The 27,471-nt window shown below is 48.7% G+C and overlaps 1 protein-coding gene across 1 annotated transcript in view; it reads right to left on the bottom strand.

The window, feature by feature from the left end:
• The window catches only part of LOC115075325 (zinc finger protein 93-like), a 143,042-nt gene that overhangs the window by 19,224 nt on the left and 96,347 nt on the right, over window positions 1–27,471 (bottom strand). Inside the window, exons 13-14 of the mRNA XM_029575623.1 lie at window positions 23,437–23,528; window positions 20,464–20,590 (exon numbers count right to left, since the gene is read on the bottom strand). Coding sequence (XP_029431483.1) covers window positions 20,464–20,590; window positions 23,437–23,528 — 219 coding nt within the window. The remainder of the gene's footprint in view (window positions 1–20,463; window positions 20,591–23,436; window positions 23,529–27,471) is intronic.

Below are 27,471 nucleotides of genomic sequence, written 5' to 3'. Positions count from 1 at the left end.
CTGCTTAACTTGGGTGGAGGAGTTCCAAGGTATAGGGAGGTCAGAACAGCAGAAATGGGGAGGGAGGGATGAGTGCAAACTTTATCTCCCTTCCCTCTCCCTTCCCTCTCCCCCCAAATCATCCTTTTCTTTCCAGCCCATGAAGACTGGCACAGACTCCCATAGATGTTGCTATGTACTTACAAGATGCAGATCCCTAGAGCCCCCCTCCCCAAAGATTTTGATAATTAAAGCACTAACTACAATCTCCCCTTCCCCACCCCACCCCACAAGAATGATCTGGTGATTTTAAATGCTACAGAAAGGGGGAAGCAAGAGTCAGATTTCCCAGAGGAGTGGCAGACAGTGAAAATATTTCTAAGAAGCCTGCCACACTTCCATGAACCCTAAGACCTGCCTCCCACCTTTCCTCAGCAATTGCCCCCTGGAGAATTGGGAGATGGGTGAATGGTGGGGGTCTGTGCGTGTTGTACTCTCTCCAGGCCAGAGCATGGATATTAAGCACCCTAGGCAAACCTTATACCCTTGCGCTGCCACATACACACACCCCACGCCCCTCACCATGCACAATAAAAAATGATGCATTTATAACAATAGATTTTAACATGAAAAAGGACATTCAAAATACAGCTTCTGAGATAAAAATGTCATGTACAACAGGTATGTTATATATACATGTACTACTGTGGTGCCAAAAAAGAGACACCTGGAACCCATATGGTATTAGGGTGTGGCCCTCAGAAAGCCATGAATAAACTTAATTACAAATTACAATATAGTAAACCTCCCATACCTAAACAACTCTAACTGCCAGCACACAAACAGTAACAACCCTATCTACAAAAAGGCAACATTGCAAATATTACATCAGTACACCTCCAATTAGGAAAACTGAAAAAGCTAAGCTGCTATAGATCTCTACATAGAAACTACACGCATCTTACAAAAACTACGCAGAAACCTCATCTTGGTCACACATGCAGAATACAGACAGACTCTCACCAAATACAGAATAAAGTGAACATAAAGAATAAGTAGAAAAGTGCAGACAAAAACTGAACTGGAAATCTCAAGAAGCCAGACTCTCTATGCAATGCAACAATGGAAAAACCATACAAATAAAAAGATTACAAATATTTCAAAACAGCTGACGCACAGTATATCATTCAGAAATGAAATTCATAAAAACTTTTAAAAAGTCCTCAAAAAATAATAAAATATTTCAAAACAGCAGACACATCAAATAACACCTAACAACTGAAACTAATTAGAATGTTAAAAATTCCCACTTCCATATTCCGCTTTTCGGCACTCTATCATACATGTTTATTCTCTCACACACACATACACACGTTCACTCACACTCTCTCACATGCTCGCCTAAAAGAAAATTATTACTTACCTGCTAATTTTCGTTCCTGTAGTACCATGGATCAGTCCAGACAGTGGGTTATGTCCCCAATCCAGCAGATGGAGTCAGCACAAGCTTTGAGGGGGCGTATCCATATATACTACTACCCCCTCTGCAGGAGTTCAGTATCGAGTATATCAAAGCCAGAGTAGAAACCCCCGAAGGATCAAGTTTGTGGAAACAGATAATGAAAACAATTGTAACCGCAACAAGTAACTGCAAACATCCTACCAACTTGTAGGGAGCTGTGAAAAACAGCGAAAAGAGACGACTATGAAGACACAGAACACTGCGAGCAAGGAGCGCAGAGCTGAGCAGGATCAAGAACCCAAACGCGGTGGGCGTCTGGACTGATCCATGGTACTACAGGAACGAAAATTAGCAGGTAAGTAATAATTTTCTTTTCCCTGTACGTACCTGGATCAGTCCAGACAGTGGGATGTACCCAAGCTTCCCTAAATCGGGTGGGGTCCTGCGAGGCCTGCTCGGAGAACCTGCTCGCCAAAGTGTCCAGAGACCGAAGAGGCGAGGTGCAGACGATAGTGCCTCGAACGTGTGTAACGATTTCCAGGTGGCTGCCCTACAAATTTCCTGCGAGGATACCGAGCGAACCTCCGCCCAGGAAGCCGCCTGAGAACGTGTAGAATGCGCTACGATTCCGGGTGGGGGAGTCCGTCCCGCCCCAATGTAGGAAGCAGCAATGCCGGCCTTCAGCCATCTGGCAATGGTAGTCTTCGAGGCCTGAGACCCTTCTTAGGACCGGCCCAGAGTACGAAGAGATGGTCAGAGGTCCGGAACTCATTTGTAGCCTCCAGATAGAGGCGCAGAGTGCGCTTGACATTCAAGAGACGGAGAGACTTCGGCTCTGAGGAAGAGAAGGACGGCAACTCCTCCGTCTGGTTCACATGGAATGCAGAAACCACCTTCGGAAGGAAGGAGGGAACGGTGCGAAGCGAAACTCCAGAGTCGGAGAAACGGAGATAGGGCTCTCTACATGACAGAGCCTGCAGCTTCAAGATGCGTCGAGCGGAACAGATGGCCACAAGAAATACAGTCTTGAGAGTGAGATCCTTTATCGTTGCGCCGCGGCTCGAACGGTGGTCCCGACAGGGAGCGAAGCACAAGGTTAAGACTCCAGGAGGGACAAGGGTCCCGTAACGGAGGACGTATATGCTTGACACCCTTGAGAAAACGAGCAATGTCAGGATACTGTAGAAGAGAGCCCCCATCGCTCAACAGCGAACCAAGGGCGGCCACCTGAACCCGTAGTGAATTATAGGCAAGCCCTTTTTCCACCCCCGCCTGTAGAAACTGAAGGATCTGAGGTACAGAAGCCTTAGCGGGTCTCGTGGCCTGGCTGGTACACCACAGCTCGAACACCTTTCAGACTCGAACATAGGCCGCCGACGTCGATGTCTTTCGTGCCCGCAATAGCGTGGATACTACCGCCTCCGGGTAGCCCCGACGCCAGAGGCGGCGCCTCTCAAAAGCCAGGCTGCAAGACAAAAGAGTTCTGCCTGCTCGAAAAATACCGGGCCCTGATGTAGGAGCTGGGGGAGGTGCCCCAGCCCGATTGGCCCGTCGATCACCAGCTGTAGCAGGTCCGCAAACCAGGGTCGCCTGGGCCATTCTGGGGCGACGAAAACCACGGTCCCCTGATGGCTTTCTATTCTGCGGAGCATCCTGCCCACCAGGGGCCATGGTGGAAAAGCATAGAGCAGAAGATGTGGCGGCCACGGGAGGACCAGGGCATCCACTCCCTCCGCGCCGCGCTCTCTCCGGCGACTGAAGAAGCGTAGAGCCTTGGCGCTGAGAGCGGACGCCATCAGATCCAAGTGGGGGGCCCCCCACCGATGGACGAGAAGTTGCATCGCTTTGTCAGAGAGAGACCACTCTCCGGGGTCCAGCAGTTGACGACTGAGGAAGTCCGCCTGGACGTTGTCCACACTGGCGATGTGCGAGGCCGCTAGCCGGACAAGATGACGCTCCGCCCATTGCATCAGCAGCGCCGCCTCGAGCGAGACCTGCAGGCTGCGCGTGCCTCCTTGTCAGTTGATGTAGGCCACGGTGGTAGCGTTGTCCGATAGGATTCTGACTTCCCGGTTCCGAAGAAGCGGGAGGAAATGTCGCAGAGCTAGCCGGACCGCTCTGGTTTCCAGACGGTTGATTGACCACTTCGCCTCCACCGTGGACCACGTCCCCTGCGTGGCGCTTCAATCGCAGACTGCACCCCAGCCTGCTAGACTGGCATCGGTGGTCACCACCACCCAATTTGGCAGATCGAGGGACACGCCACGGGCCAGGTTCGGCGGATCCAACCACCAGCCCAGACTGTCCCTGGCATTCTGCGGGAGAATCATCTGGTAGTCCTGCGATACTGGTTTCCAACGGGAGAGGAGCGCCCACTGTAAGGTCCTGAGGTGCGCGAAAGCCCAAGGTACAAGGTCGATGGTGGACCCCATCACTCCCAGGAGTTGCAGGTAGTCCCAGGAGGTGGGCTCTGGTAATGCAGAGAACCGTCGTGTGTGATCCCGCAAGGATTGAGCTTTGTCCTGGCGCAGAAAAACTTTGCCCAGTAGGGTGTCAAAGGTCGCCCCCCAAAAAAACCCAAGCGTTGCGAGGGCATGAGGGAGCTCTTGGTCGTACTACTCGAGTCACCGCTGAGCGTCCATGATCGAATGACTTCGCCCGGAGGAGCCAATCGTCCAGATAAGAATGAACCAGGATGCCCTCCTTCCGGAGAGCTGCCGCCACGACTACCATGATCTTGGTGAAGGTGCGCGGCGCCGTCGCCAATCCGAACGGGAGATCCGTGAACTGAAAATGCTGGTCCAGAATTTTGAAACGAAGGAAACGGTGGAGGTCCGGGCGGATGGGAATGTGCAGGTAGGCCTCCGTTAAGTCCAGGGAGGCGAGGAACTCCCCCCGATGCACCGCCGCAATCACTGACCGGAGCGTTTCCATGCGGAACCGAACGACTCGAAGGGATTTGTTGACTTCCTTGAGGTCTAGGATAGGCCGGAAGGAACAGTCCTTCTTTGGTACGACGAAATAGATGGAATAGTGGCCCGAGCCCACCTCTCCGAAGGGCATGGGCGCAATAGCGCCTATCTCCCGGAGTCTGTCCAGAGTCAGCTGCACCGCTCCTCTCTTGAGGTCCGAGCCACAGGGGGAAAAGATGAACCTTCCCTGCGGGGGGCGGACAAATTCCAATGCATAGCCGTGTTTTATGGTATCCAGGACCCACTGGTCCGAGGTGTTCCGTGCCCACTCCGCGTAGAAATACGTTAGTCGGCCCCCAATCCTGGGGACAGGTGAGTGGGCGAGACTGGCATCATTGTGAAGACTTGGTAGAGGGGTTCCCGGTTCCAGGAGTAGTGCGTGCGGGCCGACGCCCGCGAAAGGAATGCGACCAGGGCTGAGACCTGGGGGCGGATGACCGGGAGCCCGCCTGTCTGTATCCCCTGTAGCGCCGTTGCGCTCTGGCTCTGGTCCGAGAAGAAGAAAACGCTCTGGATGGTCGAAACCTATCCTCCGGCAGCCGATGAACAGCGTTCTCCCCCAGGGACTTGATGATCTGGTCCAAATCCTCCCCGAAGAGGAACTTGCCCCTGAAGGGAAGAGAGCCCAGACTCGACTTAGAGGACGTATCAGCCGCCCAATTGCGTAGCCACAGTAGTCGTCGTGCTGCCACTACTGAAACCATGGATCTTGCGAGGACCCGAAAAAGGTCGTACGAGGCGTCCGCCCCATACGCCACTGCGGCGTCTAGCCGATCTGCCTGGGCAGCCTCATCGGACGGCAGGTTCTGAGACGTGAGGAGTTGTTGCACCCAAAGGAGACTAGCCCACTGGGCAAGCGAACTGCACATCACCGCCCGCATACCCAGAGCGGAGACCTCGAAAACCCGCTTAAGGAAAACTTCCAACTTACGATCCTGTGTGTCCCGCAACGCCGCACCTCCCGTCACTGGGATAGTCGTCCTCTTCGTGACCGCCGACACTGCGGAGTCCACCTTTGGGACCTTGATGAGGTCCAGAAAATCTTCGGGGAGCGGGTACAGCTTTTCCATAGCCCGGCTGCTCTTCAGGGAGGCCTCCGGGGTGTCCCATTCCCTGGTGAGAAGTTGTAAAAACGAGTCATGAATGGGAAAAGCCCGAGCCCTCGGCCGGAGTGCCGCCAGGACAGGATCTCCCTTCCTTGAAGAAGTGACGATAGCGGGAGCTACTGGGGCAGGCGGGTCCGGTGGCGGGTCCAAATCTAATTCTTGGATGATCTGCGGGATGAGGTCGTCCAGCTCTTCCCTCTGGAAGAGGCGTAGGGTACGTGGATCATCCCCCTCCTGCGTGCCGTCCCCTTGTCCCCCGTCCGGGAGGTCAAGTCCATGTCCCGCTGGGTCTGGCACCGCCCCCACTGCCGCGGGCGTGGATCGGACCCGGGTAGGAAAGCGGGAGGCCCCCACTCCCGGAGGGTCGGGGGGGGGCCGGCGTCGAGGGCGACATCCGAGGGATCTTAGGAGGGGGGGGTCCCACAGGTGCTTCCAGCCCCTGCAGATAAGCGGTATGCATGAGCAGGATAAACTCCGGAGAGAACCCCGGCCTGCTCGGGTGCGCTTCGGGGGCGGCGTGGTTCCTGCTCCCTGGCCCTGGGTGCTTGGTTCCTGCACCAAAATCAGGGGAACACCCCCGCTGGTAGAGTCCTCCAGGGATCCGTTCTCCCTCGTGGCCTCCAGGGATCCGTTCCCCCTCGTGGCCTGCGCCTCAGGGCGCTCAGAATGTAAAATGGCCGCCGTTCCCGCCAAAAATGGCGGAGTGGCCGGCCCGCGCCGCCCGGGCAAAAAAGAGAAATCAGTCAGGGACTGTGAGGTACCTTCCCCCCCGGGAAGGCATCGTGCACAGATGTCCTCCCGGGAAATCCGGGACCCCAGGTCTCCGCAGGCCGCACAGCGGGACAGCCGCGGCATCGGGATCGCTGTAGGAGAAAAGAAAAAGCCACGGGGGGGGGGGCCACGCGCACAAAAGCGCCGCTGCGGGGGGGCCCGGTCGGCCCGCACTGCCCGCTGTCCGAAAATAGAGGAGGGTGCCGCGGGGGGGCCTTCCCGGCCACACCACCCGCCCCAGACATCTTTCCCTAAATGGCTCAGCAGCCCATGAGGAGCTGTAAAATGGCCGCGGGTGAGGGAGTAAAGAGCGAAGAGGCCGGCTCCACCGGCTTTCGCGGGCACCGGGGGCTGAGCTGTGAAGGAAAAAACTACAAAGGAAAAAAACAAACTTACCCCTGGCTGCAACGAGAAATAAACAGCAAGGCCGCAGAGAAGAGACAAGGAAGATAAGCCACTCCCCAGAAGTTGAAAGAACTCTGCCTTTTTTTTTTTTTTTTTTTTTAAACTTAATACAAACTTGATACAAACTTGATCCACAGAAAAAGACAACAACAAGCCATAATCAAGCAAGAAAGTGAAGAAAAAGGAAAAGGAGGGGAAGCCTGATTCCCCTACTCGCATCTGCTGGAGTCAGAAGATACTGAACTCCTGCAGAGGGGGTAGTAGTATATATGGATACGCCCCCTCAAAGCTTGTGCTGACTCCATCTGCTGGATTGGGGACATAACCCACTGTCTGGACTGATCCAGGTACGTACAGGGAAACACTCATTCACTCTTCTCCCTCTCCTGAATGCACAAGTGACAGCAGCCTCAACCTTCTGCCCTATGCAGGCGAAGGGACTCCTCTTTCTTCATGGAATGCAAGCCAGTGCTGCTCCTGCTCTTTTCTTCTAGCCACACAGGCAGATGCTGCTCCTATTACTAATAGCCACGGTGCTTGCACCTCCTTCTTCCCACTTGGGCAGACCCATACAACACAACTTTCTCTTCTGGGCCTACATAGGTGGGAAGAACAAGGAGGTGCAATTGTTACAGTGCTCTGCCACGCCCAAAACTATAGCGCACTAGGCAGCCCTGCACTCTCCCCCATTCATACCCCTCATATCTTATTGCTCCCTCTTTACTTCCTACCTTTTCCCCTCTTTTCCTTACTTCTCTTCCATGCCATTCACACCCCCTTTCTTTTCCTCCACTCTCTTCTGATTTACAGTACCCTCTCTCTCCTCCCTGTTCACCCTCCATTTTCCTCTCCTCTTAACACATCCTTCTCTTCTCAATCAACCCCCTTCCCTCCCCTTTCATCCTCTGCTCTCTCATTCACTCTTATTTTCTCACCACCTCTTCCATATTCTTTTCCTCCCCTCACACTCATCTCTCTTCCTTTCCCTAACCCTCACTCACCCCTTCCCTTCATCTCCCCTTTCATTCACCCCTCTTTTGTCATCCCCTTCCATATCCTTTCCCTCCCCTCTCACTCACATTCTTCCCTTCCCTTGCCTCATTTCTTAGCTCTCTTCCCGGGTCTTCATTTTCTTTCTGCTGGTGGGGTCTGGAAATCCCACTGGCATATCATCATCAGCGGCACTGCAAGGCTCTTCTTCTGGCTTGCACAATGTGGGAACCTTGTGGGCACATCATCTTCTTGCACTACCACAAGGTTCTTTTTCTGGCTCATGGGGTGTAAGGACCCCGTGGGCATGTCATCACCTTGCGCCACCGCAGGGCTCTTCTTCCAGTTTGCAGGGTGTTCGGACCCCATGGGCTTGGCATTAAATATATGTCTTACAGCAAGATTAGGCAGCTGCTACAGAAGCATTTTGGGGTTTGGGTGGGGGCACTTTTTGCTGCACCAAAATTTTGCTGCCTGAGTCAGCTGCCTCACCCTGCCTAATGATAGAACTGCCCCTGCCCATGAGATGGTTCTAGCCCACATCTCACCACTGCAGCAGAGTCTAGCCAATCAGAGGACATGCACCAGGAGCATACCCCTTCAAGATGGCCAAGAATCTCTCCTAGTCACCTTCTTCATCATTAAGGTCTCTCAACTCTGGGATCTGAAGAGGATTTGATGAGAACATCCTCCAACCACCCACCTGTACCTCCAGATCACTCATCTCCATCTGAGGACCACACTTACTCCAGATTTCTGGACAAGTTGAGCAAAGCACTCAGAGTTAATGTGCATAAGGACAAGGACTCTTGCACAAAGATCTTCGGCCTCCTCAAAATTTTGGAAACATTGGAGGAGCTAGCAGCCATTCCAATCCATGATATGCTACAAGAATTACAAACAAGAATGTAGAAGAATCCTATTTCCTGTGTCCCATTTGCAAGGAAACTAGACCTCAAATATAGAGTGCAAAAATCCCTGGGCTTTGGGATAATGCAACTACCTCATCAAATCAGTTGTAGTAGAATCAGTGCTTAAAAGAGTAAAGAAAACAAGAATACTCTCAAATGCTTGACCAGAGAAAGATCCCAGATTACTGGATAATTTCAGTAAAAAGGTATTCCAGAGCCCCATGCTTAATGCACATATTTTTGTACACAAGTTCTACATCGTTTACTATTTACATGATTGCATACAAAAACGAAAGCCTTTTCTTTCATCAAGTGAGGGCAGATCTGCACACTCTCAGCCATTCTTAGATGCCAAACTGTATATGCATCTTATTTGATTCATTTATGAAGCATTCAATACCACTGGACACACTTCGTCAGCCTCCATTGGGGCACACTGCATGGCTTGATAGAGAGCCAGTAGTTTGTGCAATGATTTTCACAATAAGTTGGTGGATGCTCCTTGTCTAGATGAGCCTATTTCTTTGCTTCAGTATTTACTAAAGAGGATATTGGAGAGATACCCATTCTGGAGAAGGTTTTCATGGGTGATGATTCAGGTCAACTGAACCAAATCACGGTGAACCTGGAAGATGTGGTAGGCCTAATTGACAAACTGAAGAGTAGTAAATCACCTGGACTGGATGGTATACACCTCAGGGTTCTGACAGAACTAAAATATTAAATTTCAAACCTTTTAGTAAAAATTTGTAATCTATCATTAAAATCATCCGATGCAAGATAAATTAGTACATTGGTTACAGTCAAGGAAATAAAGCCACAAATTACCAAGATGAGGACTATCCAATGTAACTGCTGTGGAGCCTTTATTCTGAGGGAAAGCATCTGGAAACTTAGAGCTTGCCCAATTTGTGCACAACTCTCGTCCTTGAAAATGGAGCTGACTGTGATTAAAGATCAATTAGCTTCAATTAAAAGAATTACACCCACAGTGCATTACTCAGAAAATAATTCCCCAATACCACAAACAAACCAGGAGTCAAGAAAAGGAGATCCATTAGGCTCAGGTAGGACCCACAGTCACCCATTCTTGACAGAAGAGCAGCCAACAGGTATACCGCCCCACTCAAACAGGTCATCAGGAAATTCTTTAAAAACCAGGAATACAGTTGGCTCTGGTAGAATTAGACCTGTGATGAGGAGACACACAATGTACCAAATGCAAAAAGAACAACAAGCCTTCTCTAAAATAAAAACTGAAGAAGTTCTTGAGAAAAGCATTGCAGTATTACCAGAAAAGAGAGAGAAAACACAATGCATGCAGTATTTAAAGATCCATAAGCAAAAAAAAAATCTAATTGAGATGGAAAACTCTGTCAACAGTGGCACTACCGCAAAAAGAAATAGTGAAGTGAATAACAAATCTCAACAAATATCTCACAAGGAGTCCAGGAAATGCAATAACCGTAAAGAGAGTACCTGGAAGGCTATGACCACAAATGCTCATAGTTTGGGAAATAAAATCCCAGATCTGCAGGCCCTAATGGCTGAGGCAGAATTGGACATTGTTGCTATCACAGAAACATGGTTCACAGAATCTCATGAATGGGATACAACAATACCAGGCTACAACTTGTTAAGGAAGGACAGAGAGGATAGAAAAGGGGGAGGTGTGGCTCTTTATGTCAGAAACAACATCCAAGCAACTGAGCTACAAGGAAGTTGGGGTATTGAAGAAGCTCTATGGGTCGACCTAAAAAACGATGACGGAGCATCCATTTATATTGGAGTGATTTACAGGCCTCCAAACCAAAAGGAAGAGCTGGACAGAGATCTAGTTAAAGACATCCATAAGATAGGTAAGAAGGGAGAAGTGGTGATCGTGGGTGACTTTAATATGCCAGATGTAGACTGGAAAATCCCATCTGCAGAAACTAAAAATAGTAGAGCAATAGTGGATGCCATGCAAGTATCTTTGTTCAAACAAATGGTGTTGGAACCCACGAGAGAAGGAGCTATACTCGACTTAGTGCTCACTAATACAGATAATGTCTCAGATGTCCAGGTGGGCGCCCACCTCAGCAGGAGTGATCATCAAACGGTATGGTTTAATATCACTAAAATAATAGGGAAAAGAACCACAAAGACCCGAGTTTTACAGTTCAAAAACACAGACTTTGAGGAAATGGGGAACTACCTGGAGGAAGAACTTAAAGGATGGGAGAACGAGAGAGATGTGGATCAGCAGTGGACCAATCTAAAAGGAGCAATCACCAAGGCAACTGCTCTATATGTTAGAAATGTAAAGAAAAGCAAAAGAAAACTGAAACCTATCTGGTTCTCAATGGAGGTGGCTGACAAAATTAAAGCTAAAAGAACAGCATTCAAGAAATATAAAGGATCCCAAAGGGAGGAGCACAAAGAAGAATATTTGTATCAACTGAGGGAGACAAAGAAATTAATCAAGTTGGCAAAGAGTCAAGCGGAAGAGAGGATTGCCAAGGAGATAAAAAATGGTGACAAAACATTTTTCAGATACATCAGCGAAAAGAGAAAGGTCCAAAGTGGTATAGTGAAATTGAAAGGTGGTAATGATCAATGTGTAGAGAGAGACGAAGAAATGGCAGAAATATTAAACGAATACTTCAGCTCTGTGTTCACTAAAGAAGACCCTGGAGAAGGACCATCTCCAAACAAGAAACTGGAGGGAAGGGGAATAGATGAAAATCCTTTTACAGTAGAAAATGTGTGGGAAGAACTAAAGAACCTGAAAGTGGACAAAGCCATGGGGCCTGATGGGATTCATCCAAGGATATTGAGGGAGCTCAGAGATGTTCTGGCGGGTCCGCTGTGTGACCTGTTCAATAGATCCCTAGAAACGGGAGTGGTGCCGAGTGATTGGAGAAGAGCGGTGGTGGTCCCGCTTCACAAGAGTGGGAACAGGGAAGAGGCAGGCAACTACAGACCGGTTAGCCTCACTTCGGTGGTGGGAAAAGTAATGGAGTCACTGCTGAAAGAGAGAATAGTCAACTATCTACAGTCTGGAGAATTGATGGACCAGAGGCAGCATGGATTCACCAGGGGAAGATCCTGTCAGACAAATTTGATTGACTTTTTTGACTGGGTAACCAAGGAATTGGATCAAGGAAGAGCACTAGATGTCATCTACTTGGATTTCAGCAAAGCTTTTGATACGGTTCCGCACAGGAGACTGGTGAATAAAACGAGAAGCTTGGGAGTGAGTGCCGATGTGGTGACCTGGATTGCAAATTGGTTGACGGACAGAAAACAATGTGTGATGGTAAATGGAGCCTTCTCTGAAGAGAGAGCGGTTTTAAGTGGTGTGCCGCAAGGATCGGTGTTGGGACCGGTCCTGTTCAATATCTTTGTGAGTGACATTGCGGACGGGATAGAAGGTAAGGTTTGTCTTTTTGCGGATGACACTAAGATCTGCAACAGAGTGGACACGCCGGAAGGAGTGGAGAGAATGAGACGGGATCTAAGGAAACTGGAAGAGTGGTCGAAGATATGGCAGCTGAGATTCAATGCCAAGAAGTGCAAAGTCATGCATATGGGGAGTGGAAATCCGAATGAACTGTACTCGATGGGGGGGGAAAGGCTGATGTGCACGGAGCAGGAGAGGGACCTTGGGGTGATAGTGTCTAATGATGTGAAGACAGCGAAACAATGCGACAAGGCGATAGCAAAAGCCAGAAGAATGCTGGGCTGCATAGAGAGAGGAATATCAAGTAAGAAAAGGGAAGTGATTATTCCCTTGTACAGGTCCTTGGTGAGGCCTCACCTGGAGTACTGTGTTCAGTTCTGGAGACCGTATCTACAAAAAGACAAAGACAAGATGGAAGCGGTACAGAGAAGGGCGACCAGGAAGGTGGAGGATCTTCATAGGATGACGTACGAGGAGAGATTGAAGAATCTAAATATGTACACCCTGGAGGAGAGGAGGAGCAGAGGTGATATGATACAGACTTTCAGATACTTGAAAGGTTTTAATGATCCAAAAACAACGACAAACCTCTTCCGTAGGAAAATAATCAGCAGAACCAGGGGTCACGATTTGAGGCTCCAGGGAGGAAGATTCAGAACCAATGTCAGGAAGTATTTCTTCACGGAGAGGGTGGTGGATGCCTGGAATGCCCTTCCGGAGGAAGTGGTGAAGACCAGAACTGTGAAAGACTTCAAAGGGGCGTGGGATAAACACTGCGGATCCATAAAGTCAAGAGGCCACCAATGAAGAGTGGGTGACTCGCCAGAATGATGGCTATTGACACAATACCCTTATTAAATAAACATACACATGCTTACTGTGACTCCTACATCGCTCTAAGCTTCAACAGCAAGAGGTAATGGAAAAAAGGATTTGCACTCATAAAGAGGGGAGTAGCTGGCTTGTTACGGCGGTTACTACCCCAAACCAAATATGCCTGATACTTCACTTTCAATGCATATACAGCATAGCTCTCTGCTTCAATGACAGGGGAGAAGAATAACTGATACTTCACACATCCAGCAGAGCTCTCTGCTACAACGGCAAAGGAGAAGAAAAAGGGTTCGCACTCAAAACGCGGGGAGTAGCTGGCTTGTTACGGCAGTTACTACCCCAAACCAAATGTGCCTGATACTTCACTTTCCATGCATATCCAGCATGGTTCTCTGCTGCATCGGCATGGGAGAAAGACTGATACATCACGCATTTCCAGCATAGCTCTCTGCTTCAACGGCAGGGGAAAAAAAACAAAACAAAACTGATGCTTCACGCATATCCTGCATAGCTTCAACGACAGGGGTGAAGAAAAAAAAAGGATTCGCAATCACAAAGCGAGGAGTAGCTGGCTTGTTACGGCGGTTACTACCCCAACCAAATGCGCCTGATACTTCACTTTCAATGCATATCCAGCATGGCTCTCTGCTTCTACAGCAGGGGAGAAGAAAAAAAAAAACCAACAAGAGCTGTACAACATAGTCTAGGTAAAACAAATAAGCATGGGTGTAGCTTGCTTATCGCGGCGGTTACTGCCCCTACTACCCCTAACTAATCAAGCTAGATATTTCACTTGCATGCAGCTCCATCACTGCTCTCTACATTAATGGTGGGGGTGGAAGGGGAATAGAACAAGGAGCTAAGAGTAACAGATAAGAATGAGAGAAAAAATGTGTGAGGCTTGCTGGGCAGACTGGATGGGCCATTCGGTCTTCTTCTGCCGTCATTTCTATGTTTCTATGTTTCTATGTATGTGAAGATTGGAAAATGGCCAATGTAACCCCTATATTTAAAAAGGGATCCAAGGGTGATCCGGGAAACTATAGACCAGTGAGCCTGACTTCAGTGCTGGGAAAAATCATGGAAACTGTTATAAAGAATAAAATGACAAAACATTTAGATAGAAATGGTTTGATGGGACACAGCCAGCATGGATTTACCCAAGGAAAGTCTTGCCTCACAAATCTCCTACATTTTTTTGAAGGGGTGAATAAACATGTGAACAGAGGTGAACCAGTAGATATGGTTTATTTGGATTTTCAGAAAGCATTCAACAAAGTCCTGCATGAGAGGCTTCTAAGAAAAGTGCCAGTAATGACTTCCTGGCAATCTGGTAGATAGCCGAATGTCTAACCATATTGGTGCATGATCAGACCAAGTAATATCCCCAATATCGGTCTTAGTTACCATTTCCGCCATATCTTTATCAATTAAGTATATGTCAATACGAGAGTAAGTTTGATGGGTATATGAGAAAAAAGTATAATTTCGCTGGGTCGGGTTATGCAAGTGCCAAATATCAATCAACCCCCTATCTCCAATCAAGTTTTTTTTAAAGCCCTTCTATGAGCATGACCTCCCCTGGCTTTAGGGTTCGAATTATCCAAATAGGAGTACCTGGTCAGGTTAAAAACCCCACCAATTATAACCTTCCCCTCCGCCCAATTCTCTAGCAGGCTAGAGATGTTGTGTAAGAAGGAACTCTGGTCAAAATTTGGACCATATATTGTGAAGAGTGTTAGCAAAGTATTGTTAATTAATACTTTCAGAGCTATGTATCGTCCCTCAGGGTCCCTGTGAACGTCTGACATCTATAACCAGGGATTTAGAAAATAATATCCCCACCCCTCCCGTACTTCTGATGAATTGATGATGAGGCCAAAAATTATTAGGGAAAAAATCTGTCCCAGAGGAGCTGTTCTGCCCGCTTTAATAAATGGGTTTCCTGGCAGAAAATGTTTGCCTTGTCCCTTTTTGCCTCTTGAAAAAGTAATTTCCGTTTTGTAGGGGAATTCAGACCCTTAACATTTATTGAAAGTATACATAGCTCAGCCACCTAGAAACATTAGAGCCTTAGGGCCGGATTTTAAAAAGGTTACGCGTGCCAGGCCTATTTTCAAAAGGTCCGGTGGCGCGCGTAAAGCCCCGGGATGCGTGTAAGTCCCGGGGCTTTACTAAAGGGGCAGTCCGGAGGGTGGGGTCAGAGGGTCCAGGCACAGAGGCCATTTGCCACTGTGCTTGGGATCGCGTGCTGGCAGTTGGCCAGCAGGTGCAAAAGGTAAAATAGAATTTTTTGGGGGGTTAGAGTAGGGCTGGGGGGGGAAGGATAGGGGAGGGGGTGGAAGGTCAGGCTAGGGGGAGGGAATGGGGGAAGGCTGTGTGGCTCGGCGCGCGCAAGGTGCACAATTGTGCACCCCCTTGCGCGCACCAACCCCTGATTTTATAACTTGCGCTGGCTTGTGCGCACAAGTTATAAAATCAGGTGTACATGTGCACGCGCCAGGTAATGAACACACATATACGCCCGCGCGCAACCTTTTAAAATCTACCCTTTAGAGCAGCGCTTCTCAACCAGTGTGTCGCAACACACTAGTGTGTCGCCAAACACCAGCAGGTGTGTCGCGTCTCCCGGTGTCCCACTGCCCTGTTGTACTTTCCTTCTCCCTTTTTCCAGCCCCTGCGGGCCAATTGGAAGCCTCCTTTCTTCCTACCCCCATTGCCCAATGGGAAGCCTCCTTCATTCTGCCTGCCCCCGCGCAGGCCAATCGGAAACCTCCTCCCTTCTACCTGCCAGTGGGAGTAGGAAGAAGGGAGGAAGCCTTTGATTGGCCGGTGAGGCAGGCATCAGAATGCCTGGGGGTTGGGTGGGAGGAATAGAAGTGTTGAACTCCGACGAAGCAAGGCTGCCACGGGACCGTGGCGGTGAAGAGGAAAACCTGACACCGACCAAGCAAGGCTGCCATAGCCCGCGGCAGCGAAGAGGAAACCCAACCCCGACAGAGGCCATCACAGGAGCCCATTCCCGTGGTGGCGCAAAAAGAAGGCCCGCCAGAGTAAAGCCACGGTGGAATTGGAGCCCATCCCTGCAGTGAAGGAAGAATAAGTTTTTGGTGAGAGCTGGTGTGTCTGTGTGTGAATGGATGCCTAGGTGAGAACTGGTGTGAATGGGTGCTTGGGTGAGAGCTTGTGTGTGTAGGTGTGAATGGAAGCCTGGGTAAGAGCTGCTGTGAATGGGTGCGAGAGCATTTGTGTGTGATTGAGAGCTTGCATATAAGAGACCATTTTGACGTTTCCGAATGACGGTATATAAAACTCATTAAATAAAAAATAAAATAAATGAGTGTGATTGAGAGAGAGACTGGTCAGGGAGATGATGTGTTTCTGTGTGAGAGAGAGAGAGACCGGTCAGGAAGATGACTGGTGTGAGAGAGACCGAGACTGGTTGTGGAGTCTAATTGGGGGTGTGTGTGTGAGTGACTGGTTGTGGGCACTAAGGAAGAGGACTGTGAAGACAGAGCTTCAGCAGCCCTTGCTGGCCTGGAAGGGAAAGGAGTAGGAGAGTTGCTGGAGAGGGTAAGTAAAGGTGGCTTTTTAAATTTATTTTTCTTGACTGACTGCCATTTTAATTATTGGGTATTATGCGATGTCTGCAGTTTTGAAATATTTTATTGATATTTGGACATGTTTTAATAATTTTTATGAGTTTTTAATTGTTAGATATTCTGTTCAGCAGCTGTTTTGTAACATTTTTAGAATAGCTTTACAATTATTTCTGTGTGGGGCTCTATAGCAGCTTAGCTTATTCTGTTTTCCCAATAGGAAATGTATTAGTGTTTAGGGCCTGGTTTAATAGTTGTATTTCTTAGATAGGATTGTTACTTTTTTATTTATTTAAAGGTTTTTTTTTTACAGACATTTGTAGGTACATCTGTTTTAGTGTGTTCCATAATACAGGTCTAACGTTGTGCGGGTTAGTTTGTGTGCATTATTGCAAATCCTGAGAGTCTGTTAGGTGCTATATTTCTCTTTCCATTTCTCCAGGTTCACACTGCATGCAGAGTGGCTTTTTTGGTTGTCCATTCCAGTTTCTGTCTTCATATTTATAATTTGTGGTTTTTCTGTACTTGGTGAAGGGTGTGTGACCGAGGTGAGGTATCTTACTAGCATGTAGGCATTTGTATCAATCTTATTTGTTGTGTTTTCTCAATAGATTATGCATTAGTGGTAAATTACTGTCTTTTCATAAGGAAGGCTATTGTGCCTGGTAGTAAAGGGAGTTTGTTTTGCTTTTACTGAGATGTCATCAGAACCAGAATATCTTTTTTTGTATGGCGAGTTGCTCAGGGTAATGCCCCAGATCTGCTCTGCACTCATTGCTAGGGGTTGAAGGGATTCCTGTGGATGCAATGTGCATGTTTACACTTAGCCCCGTGATGGTCACATGTTCAGTATGTCACGCATGTGAGAACCATCTGTCAGGTGTGTCCTGGTCAAAAAAAAGGTTGAGAACCACCTCTTTAGAGCATATATGCCCACTGCCCTGATTATGCACCCCCCTAATGAGGAATTCAGGGACCTCATCTGAACCTCTTTGTTTAGCTAAGATGGGTACCCACTGGTATCTGATTGATAACAATTTTCTCCCCCATGTCCCTTACCACTCCCCCCCCAGTAGCCCCTGATCCTCTGCCCACGACTTTCTGTGGTGGGCTCCCTCCTCCTGGAGGTGTGACATCATCGAAGTCCTGACCCCTTCCTCCTGGGGTCCTCCCGACCATTACAAAGCCAGAGATATATGCAAAATAGTCGCACCCCTTGCTAACAGTTAGCACAGGGAACTAGTCGTATGGAGAATCATAACGGAATCGCCTTGCTAGTATCGACAAGGCTCACCCGTTAAAGGAAAATGCAAACTGTCTATGTAGATCAGTCAGGGTGTCAGAAAGCTGACATGAACCACTGGGGTGTCTTCGTAGATGCTTGCCTCCCTTCTCGACCCTTTGCCACCTTGGGGTATCGTTCCTGAGTTTGGTAGGACTCCGGGACTCAATCATTTCATGACCTCGCGATAGGCATCCCAGCGGCCTGCAATATGTCTACCACTTCCTCTGCAGAAGATACTTGTGAAGATATTCCGGCAATGGTGAAGCTCAGGCCGAACGGAAATAACCACCGGTATCTGATGTTATTAGCCCGCAGGGTCGTAGTGATCTCGTGAACACCATCCACAGACGGCAAGGGTGTCGGTGCTAGGTCCTGAAAGATCTCCACCTTGTGGTTCTCCCAGGATATGGAGCCCAGTTTACGGGCCTGAAGTGCAATCTCTTCCTTTTAGATGTAGCTGTGAAACCATGCTATAATGTCCCTGGGCCTCTCCAAGCGATTAGCTCCCAAAGAGCGATGGGCCCGTTCTATTTTGATCGTAGGTGCCTCCACTGGTTCAGTTTCTGTGCTGAGAATTTGGGCACATATATTACTGACAACCTGCTTGCAGTTACTGAGTTCCTGAGATTCAGGTAGTCCCATAAACCTTAAGTTTCCTCTCCGGGACCTATTCTCCAGGTCCTCAATCCTGTTAAGCAGATCCTCTTGGGTTTTTTGTCAGTTTATCCTGAACCAGCCTGCAGTTAGAAATTTCAGATGCCTGGTCCTCCATGCGGACCTCCGTCTCTGCCACCCTGTTTCCCAGTGCTGTAACATCTTTCTGGATTTCAGCCAGAACCCCATGCAGCTCTCTTTTCAGTCCCTCCATATCACCTCTGAGCTCCCCGAACCATTTAAGGAAATCTGCGCGGCTCGGCGGTGCTTCCCCTGCCCCCTCCGCTCTGGGCTCGCTCACCTCCTCAGCCACGCGAGCGGCCTGCATATTGCCATCGCGGCCCGCCTCCATTGTTGCTGCCGCTGCAGAAAAGGAAAAACGCTGAAGGTCATTTTCTTCTGGGCCACCATTCTGACGTTGTTCAGGGATCGCTCGGGGTAACGCAATGGGGGCCGATGCAGTCTGGTCGGGTGAGGAGCTCCCGGTTTAGGCAGCCATTCCCGGCGGTGACGTCCCTCTCATCCCATTTCCAACCCATTTCTCCTCTTTTACACCCTCCTCCAGTCCTCCCATTCCCCTTGCTTATTGCCCTGGTCTTTCACGCACTCCCTAGTACTCCTCTTTTTCCACCTTCTGTGCTTGCCTTCCCAGCACTCATCTACTTTCTTTCGCATATAATCCCCTCACCAACCCCTGGTCATTACCTATCACTCATCTCCTCTCCCACCTCTAGCCCCTTTCTTCTGTCTCTAACCACTATCCAACCTCCCATTATCCAGCTCCATTTCCACCTTACCTCACCACCTTCACAGACCCACCCCTTTCCACTGTCTCTCATTCCCTCCCCAATCCTCCGTGTCCTTCATATCACCTCTCAACTCCTTCCTGCACTTCAGCCCTTCTCTTACACAATTTCACATCTATCATCCATTCTCAACCTCCTCCCCACTCATACCCTTCCATTTCAATAAAAACACACTTACCGGTATATCCCCCACCCAATCTTCTATTTCAATTTAAAAAAAACCCAAAAACCACTTATATCCCCCACCCAATCACTGAGTCTCCACTCTTTCCCAGAGCCTACTAAACCCCTAAGTCCAGACTTTCACCATTTCTCAAGTAACCACTCTCACCCAATCCTGAGTCCCCATTCTCTTCTCCATTCTCCCACCTTATTCCCAAGACCCCCATCTCAGATCCAGTCCTTAAATCCCCACTGTCTCACTGAATTCACAAGTCCCCACTCTCTGCCATCTTCAGTCCTTGATGCCCACTCTCCCTCACCCAAATTCTCTCTTTCTTCCTTACCTCCCCTCTACATGCTTGGTGCTGGCAGGGTCAGATCATGCTATTAACCCAGTCACCAGTGCCTCTCTTCTTCACCAATGTGATTCAGTGATCAGCTGATTGAACTGTACATTGCACTGTACTACGGGACTCCACATAGTTTAAACCATGCTACAGCTCCTTCTCCTTCAAGTCAATACCAACTTCTACATTTAGGGGCACAAATTCCCAGACATGTCCTTAAAATCCCTCCATGAAGAAAACCCAAATCCTGGGACATAAAACAAACTCTTATTTAGAGGCCAGTAAGAGAGAGAGGGGGATATTTGATCTGTTACATCTGGTTCCACCTGGAGGGGTTTACATATTGTACAGTATGGTTATCTAGTGCAGAGCTAAAAATGAATGAACTAACACAGATGTTGTGGTTCTCAGGTGGGAATCAGAGAGGCAAATCCTCCCTTTCTGTTCCCCTGTGCCAGCTTTCAATCTAAAGAAAAGAGAAAAATTATCCAACTGGTCTTGTATGAAGTACCTAATTTAACATTTAAGTTTTATCTTACAGCACAGAGCAGCATCTTTTGCTAGGCCTGCAGCAACAGTTTCTCTCACAGGGCCTTGGAGAACTACAGAAGCCAGGTTCTAAATTTTAGGTGCCCATGGGACCTGGCACTTGGGAGCTTTTCCAGTCCTTATAAAACACAGTACCTATACTGCAATGAGTCTACGGATGGCAAATGATAGAAAAGACATAGTTACCCCGTGATATCAGGATGCCATGAATCTCCTCAATGACCTTCTTGTACAGCTCCTTCTGCCGTTCTCCAAGAATGTCCCACTCCACTTCCAAGAAACAAGCTGCAACATCACTGAAAGTGACCGATGCCTGGAACAGCAAACAGGACGTCCTCAGCCCCTCTCCCTCCAGCTTCATTATAATGTGTGTGAAATAAACCTTGTTATATGGCCTCTCTCAGTGAGATCAGCTCCACAGTGGATTATAGCAGAGCTAATCTGTACAGTATTCTGAATAGATTGCCTGGTCTCCAATAACTACTGGAAAACTTGGGTGCTGACTGATTTTGCAGCTGGAAGGAGAAGACGGCATCGGCACATGTGGGCCAGAGGAATCGACCGGTGCAGCATCACCAGTTGAACAGGTGGAAGGGATGGAGGCCGGTGTGTTGGAAAGTACAGAGTCCTGGAATTGGACATGGATAACGGCTAGAAATCGTGTGAGAGAATGCACTTGTCTGTGAGACTGTGCATGTGCGAGTGTCTATAAGTGAATATGAAAGAGTGCCTGCATGCTTGTGTGTGAGAATGTATAATATGTGAGGTGATGAAAGTGAAAACAGATACATGTGTATGTATGATTTTTTAAAATTCTGCCTTTCAGACACTTCAAAGTAGATTACATTCAGTTACTGCATGTATTAGTCCTGGGGGAATTCTGCGCAGAATTGCCAAATTCTACGCAGAAAATGGCAGAGGAGACCCCGGCATGCCGCGAATGGAGCGTGCGATGATGAAGGCCCCGGCACGCCGTTTTTAGGCCCCCGTGTGCCATGGATCGCGCTCGCAGCAAAGATGAAGGCCCCTGTGTGCCGCGAATGGAGTGTGCTCTACTCGCAACGAAGATGAAGGCCCCGGTGAGAGTGAATGTGTGTGTGTAAGAGGAGAGGGAGAGGGAAGTGGAGGGTGAGAGCAGGGAGAGGGGTGTGAGAGAGGGGAGGGTGAGCAGGAGGGTGTGAGGGAGAGCATGGGAGGTGAGAGAGCAGGGGGGGGGGATGCTTGAGTGTGGGTGCCAGAGAGAGGGAGCCTATATGAGGAGATTGTGAAAGAGTATGTATGTGTGTGAGAGATTGGGAACTCGTGTGTATGAAAAAGGGATCATGTGTATGTGAGGGTGCTAGCTTGTGTGAAGAGATTGTATATGTGTGAGACAGAGCATGTGTGAAGGGGTGCATGAGAGAGAGACATAGGTAGCTTGTGTGAGGATGTATGTGTGAGAGAGAAAGGGAGCTTGTGAGGGTGTGTATGCAAGAGAGGGACCCTGTATGACGGGATGTGTGTGTGCGAGAGTGAGGGAGCCTGTATGAGGGTGTGTGTATGTGTATTAGAGAGAGGAAGCATGTGTGTGAGAGAGGGAGGGACAGAGGGAGAAAATTCTTTTTCACTCAACGCACAATAAAACTCTGGAATTTGTTGCCAGAAGATGTGGTTAGTGCAGTTGGGGGTAGATTTTCAGACGAGCGCGAACAGCCTACTTTTGTTTGCGCTCCAGGCGCAAACAAAAGTACGCTGGATTTTAGTAGATACGCGCGTAGTCGCGCGTATCGGCTAAAATCCTGGATCGGCGCGCGCAAGGCTATCGATTTCGTATAGCCTGCGCACGCCGAGCCGCGCAGCCTACCCCCGTTCCCTCCTAGGCCGCTCCGAAATCGGAGCGGCCTAGAAGGGAACTTTCCTTTGCCCTCCCCTCACCTTCCCCTCCCTTCCCCTACCTAACCCACCCGCCCGGCCCTGTCTAAACCCCCATCCTACCTTTGTCGGGGGATTTACGCCTCCCTCCGGGAGGCGTAAATCCCCGCGCGCCAGCGGGCCTCCTGCGCGCCGGGCCGCGACCTGGGGGCGGGTACGGAGGGCACGGCCACGCCCCCGGGCCGTAGCCACGCCCCGTACCCGCCCCCAAAACGCTGCCGACACGCCCCCGCAACGTCGCGCGCTCCGGCCCCGCCCCCGACACGCCTCCCGACACGCCCACTCCGAAAACCCCGGGACTTACGCGAGTCCCGGGGTTCTGCGCGCGCCGGTGAGCCTATGTAAAATAGGCTCACCGGTGCGCAGGGCCCTGCTCGCGTAAATCCGCCCGGTTTTGGGCGGATTTACGCGAGCAGGGCTCTGAAAATCCGCCCCTTAGTGTAGCTGGGTTTAAAAAAGGTTTGGATAAGTTCTTGGAGGAGAAGTCCATTAACGGCTATTAATCAAGTTTACTTAGGGAATAGCCACTGCTATTAACTGCATCAGTAGCATGGGATCTTCTTAGTGATTGGGTAATTGCCAGGTTCTTGTGGCCTGGTTTGGCCTCTGTTGGAAACAGGATGCTGGGCTTGATGGACCCTTGGTCTGACCCAGCAGGGTCAAACTCTGGGACTGGCAATAGAGTGGAAGGTGTTGTGCCTAGAGGTGGAGGGGAGAGACACTGGCAGGTGGAGGAGTTGGGGCCTGAGACGGCAAAGTGTCTAGGGGACTAGGGAGAGTGAGTAGAAGGGACACTCTTACAGTGAATTTCTAGGGAAATTCTGCTCAAAATATTTACAATTCTGCATCTCTAAGAAATAACTTTATTCTGTATTAATTTAAAATGTAATTACTTAAAAGACTGTCATGTAAATTGTGTTATTTTGACCAATATAAAGTTTGCAGAATTTAAAGCTTTTTTGTGCAGAATTCCCCCAGGAGTAATATATGAAACAGAGTATGTTTGTGAGAGTGAAAGCGTGTTCATTTGTTTGCGACTGAGAAGTCTACTAGGAGAGAGAGAGAGAGACGGTCTGCAAGCCCCCTCCCATCCTGCTGATCTCAAGGTGACCAGAATGCAAACGTTCCCAAATATGTAAAGATCTTTGCATTGTGCTATGAAGTGGGAAGGTTGCAAGAGCTACATAGGGAAAAGTTTTCATTTAAATGCTAGTCCCTGCACAAAGGGAGATAGAAAATAATTCTTACCTCATCAGAATTCAGCACAGATAATTCCTTCCTATTTTCACTTTGAATTCTACAGCTGAGGGAATAGATTGAGACTGAAGATCTCCCTTTTCCTGAGCAGATGATGAAAAAAATAAAAAAAAGACAACAGGAAGAGGATGGTCTGAATCCTGACAGTCTCGGGTGAAGTCCCTCCTCTCCCCCTCTGCAGAGTGCAGGGGACAGATCTGGTGCTGGGGCTTGCAAAGATTACCACTTAGGGCTGTATTTAAATTATGGGCATCCATAGGTGATAGGGGAAGGGAATTTTAATTTATTAAAAACTTATAACTTGCATTTTCACAAAAAATACTTCAAGACCACATCCAATAAAACACACACATAATGCATAAAACATACAACACATACCATAACAAATATCATAACAAGCCTCCAACATTGGAGGATCAGTACAAAGAGAAGGGGTATCTTCCCAGAAATGACTGGAGGATGTGGGGAAGGGGGAGGAGGGGGTTAACTCCCCTTCCCCTTCAAAATTATTGGAAATATGACAGGGAAGGAAACTTTCTCCCCACCCCACCCCACTCCCAGAATGCTCTTGTCCAGATTCTCCCAATCTGGCCATCCTTTAATTCACATCACTTGTAATGTAGGGCATTGGTGGTTCCAGTCCCACAGCAATAACAACAACAACTCTAAAAGGAAAACAGGAGCCAGAGGAAATGAGCACCTGAGCGAATGGAGTAGTACTTGGGCCATTCAGGAGCTGTACACACCTCAGGGAACCCTAAGAAGAACTGTGTGTGACCAGAGGGAGCAATGACAATGGAAGCAACAATTGGTCTGGCAAACCCAGATGTGAGGAACAGTCCCATCCAGCAAACACCAGCATGTCCTCCTTCATTAGCAGCTAAGGTATCGCTGGGGGCTCACCTAAGGCAAAAGCAGAAGGCAAGCCCCTCTTAGCAAGCCCTTAGGAGACCTCTGGGAGCTTTTGTCATACAGGAAAATCCAGTAAGGCTGAGTGACTACATGCAAGGAAGAAGTGTGGGCTGAACGTCATAAAAGTAATGGGGTAATTGAAGGTGGAAGCTTTTGTTCTCTCCCACCTCTGGATTGCGTGAGATACTGAGGCTTCTCCTAGTCAAGCCTCCACTCCAGAAATGAGATGCAGTTTGATCAGTACTTGTTCATATAGATTAAGACTTTGATTATCCATTATTATAAACAAAGGGGAAGACTTAGACTTTCTTAGTAGCACAAAGATATGTCTCAGGAATGCGGAGGGAGTGGTTATTAATCAGCTGTACCTGCAAGGGTAAAGCTTTTTTGGATTGCTCTTTTTCTGATAAATGAGGAGGGGGAATTGTAGCTGTTGACCTTGGCAGGAGGAGGGCAGGCAGGCAGTTGAGGATCTGGGGGGGGGGGTCATCCTGCAGTAGAAGGCTGGCAACATAAGCCTTATGCATAAGGAGAACAAAATCAGCTGAAAAAAGTCCTGGAAATTTTCCTGGTAGAGGGGGAGGGGGGTTAGCGGGCAGGGGGTCAGAGCTGGCATCTGGGGGGGTCCACGGGGCTTAAATCAGGGGGGGGGGGTGTCCCTTTCCCCATCAGGCTCAGCTTCCTCAGCGAGGTTTGGAGACAAAATGGCCGCCATTCCCGCGGTTTACAGGAACGGGGCCGTCCTTGCGGCGCATCTGCCGGGCCAGGAACGACCAGCTGATCTCTCCAGCACAGAGGAGCCTTCCCCTCCGTTCAAGCACCGAGAACATACTCCCTCGCGGGAGAGCCGCAAGGCAAAAAGCCGATTGAGGCATAGAGGAAGAGGAGCAGATCTGCCGCGTGTGAGACGCATTACCGGAAGAGGGGGAGGCCACCGCCTGAGGATCTGAACTGACAGGCTTGGACGGTGCTAAAAACTGCACCTGAAGGAAGGATTGCAATTCTCGAAAAAAATCTACCCAAGAAAAGGCAGAAGGATCCACATCAAGACCAGGAGGCACATATATGGCGTCCACTGAGATGCAGTCCCCTGCTGAGGAACCAGTCAAGGGAGTTCCAAGGTCAGGCATCCCTCCTGAGAAATTCTTAACCAGGCCTTCATCAGGCTGGGAAGACCTAGGCTTAGTAAAATCAGATAAAGATAATTCTCCCTGAGCCTCTAAGCAGCACTGGTATAAGTTAGAGGGCACTCCAGGCTGATATGCCCTAATATGACAGGCAGAACAAAAAGAAAGACGCTTAGGTTTCTTAGCCACCGGCGCCATTAATGTGTCAGTACACTTAACAGGTGACTGAAGATGTGCATCCAGCCTAAGCCCTGTGCGCACAAAATTTAAGCTTCCTAACTTTGTGTGCCAAAAGGCTAAACGCACTGTCACTGCTCCAGCCTTGGCACACAACCAATATGCGTAAGAGTGTGCGTACAGGCTGCACGCACAATTCGGATACATAACAGGACACACTTGCACGTACTGACGATCATGTTGAGGGCAGCCGACCACGCAGAAAAAAGCGCATGAAATGCCACTGCGGACTACCATGCCGTGCACAAGAAAGAATCCTAACAGCGGGGCCTAGCCCAACCGGGCCGCTCAACCTGCCAGGCTGCTCAATTCCCCTAACCCCAACGGAAGCGGAAACACTCAGGACAGCGCACCCAGCACAGAGACCCGAGGAAGTCCTAAACTAACATTTCCACTCTGTCTCTGACTGTTTCCTCCCCCCCCCCCCCCAAAACCATACTTGAGCTCAGCCTTCCCGGCTGAGTACAGAGATAGTCTCCGGTTGTGGGGAGAGAGAGCATATACCATCACTGTCGTGCTCGGCTTCCTGCACCCGCTATCTTTCAGCTGCTTAATTAGCTAAGTCCATGCCAGCCTATAACCAGCTACCAGACCAAAGCATTCAACTGAAGGATCATGGAAATCACCTCAGGAATTCTCAAATGGGGGAGGGACCATTAGAAGTCGCCACAGGAGAGCGGAGCAATCCAAATCTCCAATTAATTCTCCTTTAAAATTGAAGCAATCCCCAGTAGGGAAATGCACGTCTGCTGGAGACGGAGAATACTAGCAGGCTGATGTCACTGCAGGGGTATATATACTATGACGTCAATTTGCTCCATCTCCATCTGCTGGTAGAGGTTCATAACAGACTGGTTCCGGATTCATCTGTCTGGACGCTAAGAAATTTTTTATTGATTGCTGCTGCATGAAGAACCAAGTATTGAGGTTTCAATGTCATCTCTGCAAGTTAAGGGACTTAACTGGATATTTGAACTTTCACTTTGAACTGTGTTGGGTTTATCACATTTGGACATAAAGAACTATGATGTTTATGCGATAATGGCAAATGATGCTATGGTGATCAGTAAGGAGGCAAGAGATCTGGCTGCCCCTTGATCTTTGATGCCAATCACTTAAAAAAAATTGTTTTCAATTTTAAGTAGTTTTTACTGTGTGTTTTCAATAATTTTTGGAATTTGAACGTTTATAAGTTTTTTAATTCTCACTTTTGTTTTGTGATTTACTTAATGTGAAGATTACACGCTCCTTGGGGTTTTCTTATTTGAGTTTAACTTTTGTAGCATGCACACATCTGTACATAGATATATATAAATAAAAACAAACAAACAAATAATTAAAACTCAGCATGCAGCTTACAATTACCATGGAAATCCATATGAGGGGCGAGAGTGGGCAAGGACACAACTGGCGGCTCATAAGCCCTACATTAAATTTTCCTTTTGGAGTTGTTGCTCTCGCTATGGGGTCGGGGGTTGATAGCTCTCTACATGACAAGCAGTGCAGCGGTGGCAGACCCAGATGGCATAATGGAAGCAGTGATGACACTCCAGCAACTATCAAAATTTGGCATCAGAGGCACTTGCCTACATAACCTATGCCTAAATCCAGATCCGATTCCAGTCTTGGGGAGGCAGAAAGTTTTTGCAAATGAACATAGGAAAACAGACCATATTTAATCCCATTCTGATCTCTGCATCTGATCCTCACTCTAGTCTCTGCAGTGATTCCCTTCACTGATAACAGTCAA

Source organism: Rhinatrema bivittatum, chromosome 1 (genome assembly GCF_901001135.1).
Source record: "Rhinatrema bivittatum chromosome 1, aRhiBiv1.1, whole genome shotgun sequence".
Taxonomy (NCBI): domain Eukaryota; kingdom Metazoa; phylum Chordata; class Amphibia; order Gymnophiona; family Rhinatrematidae; genus Rhinatrema; species Rhinatrema bivittatum.
This window is presented reverse-complemented; position numbering and strand designations above follow the sequence as displayed.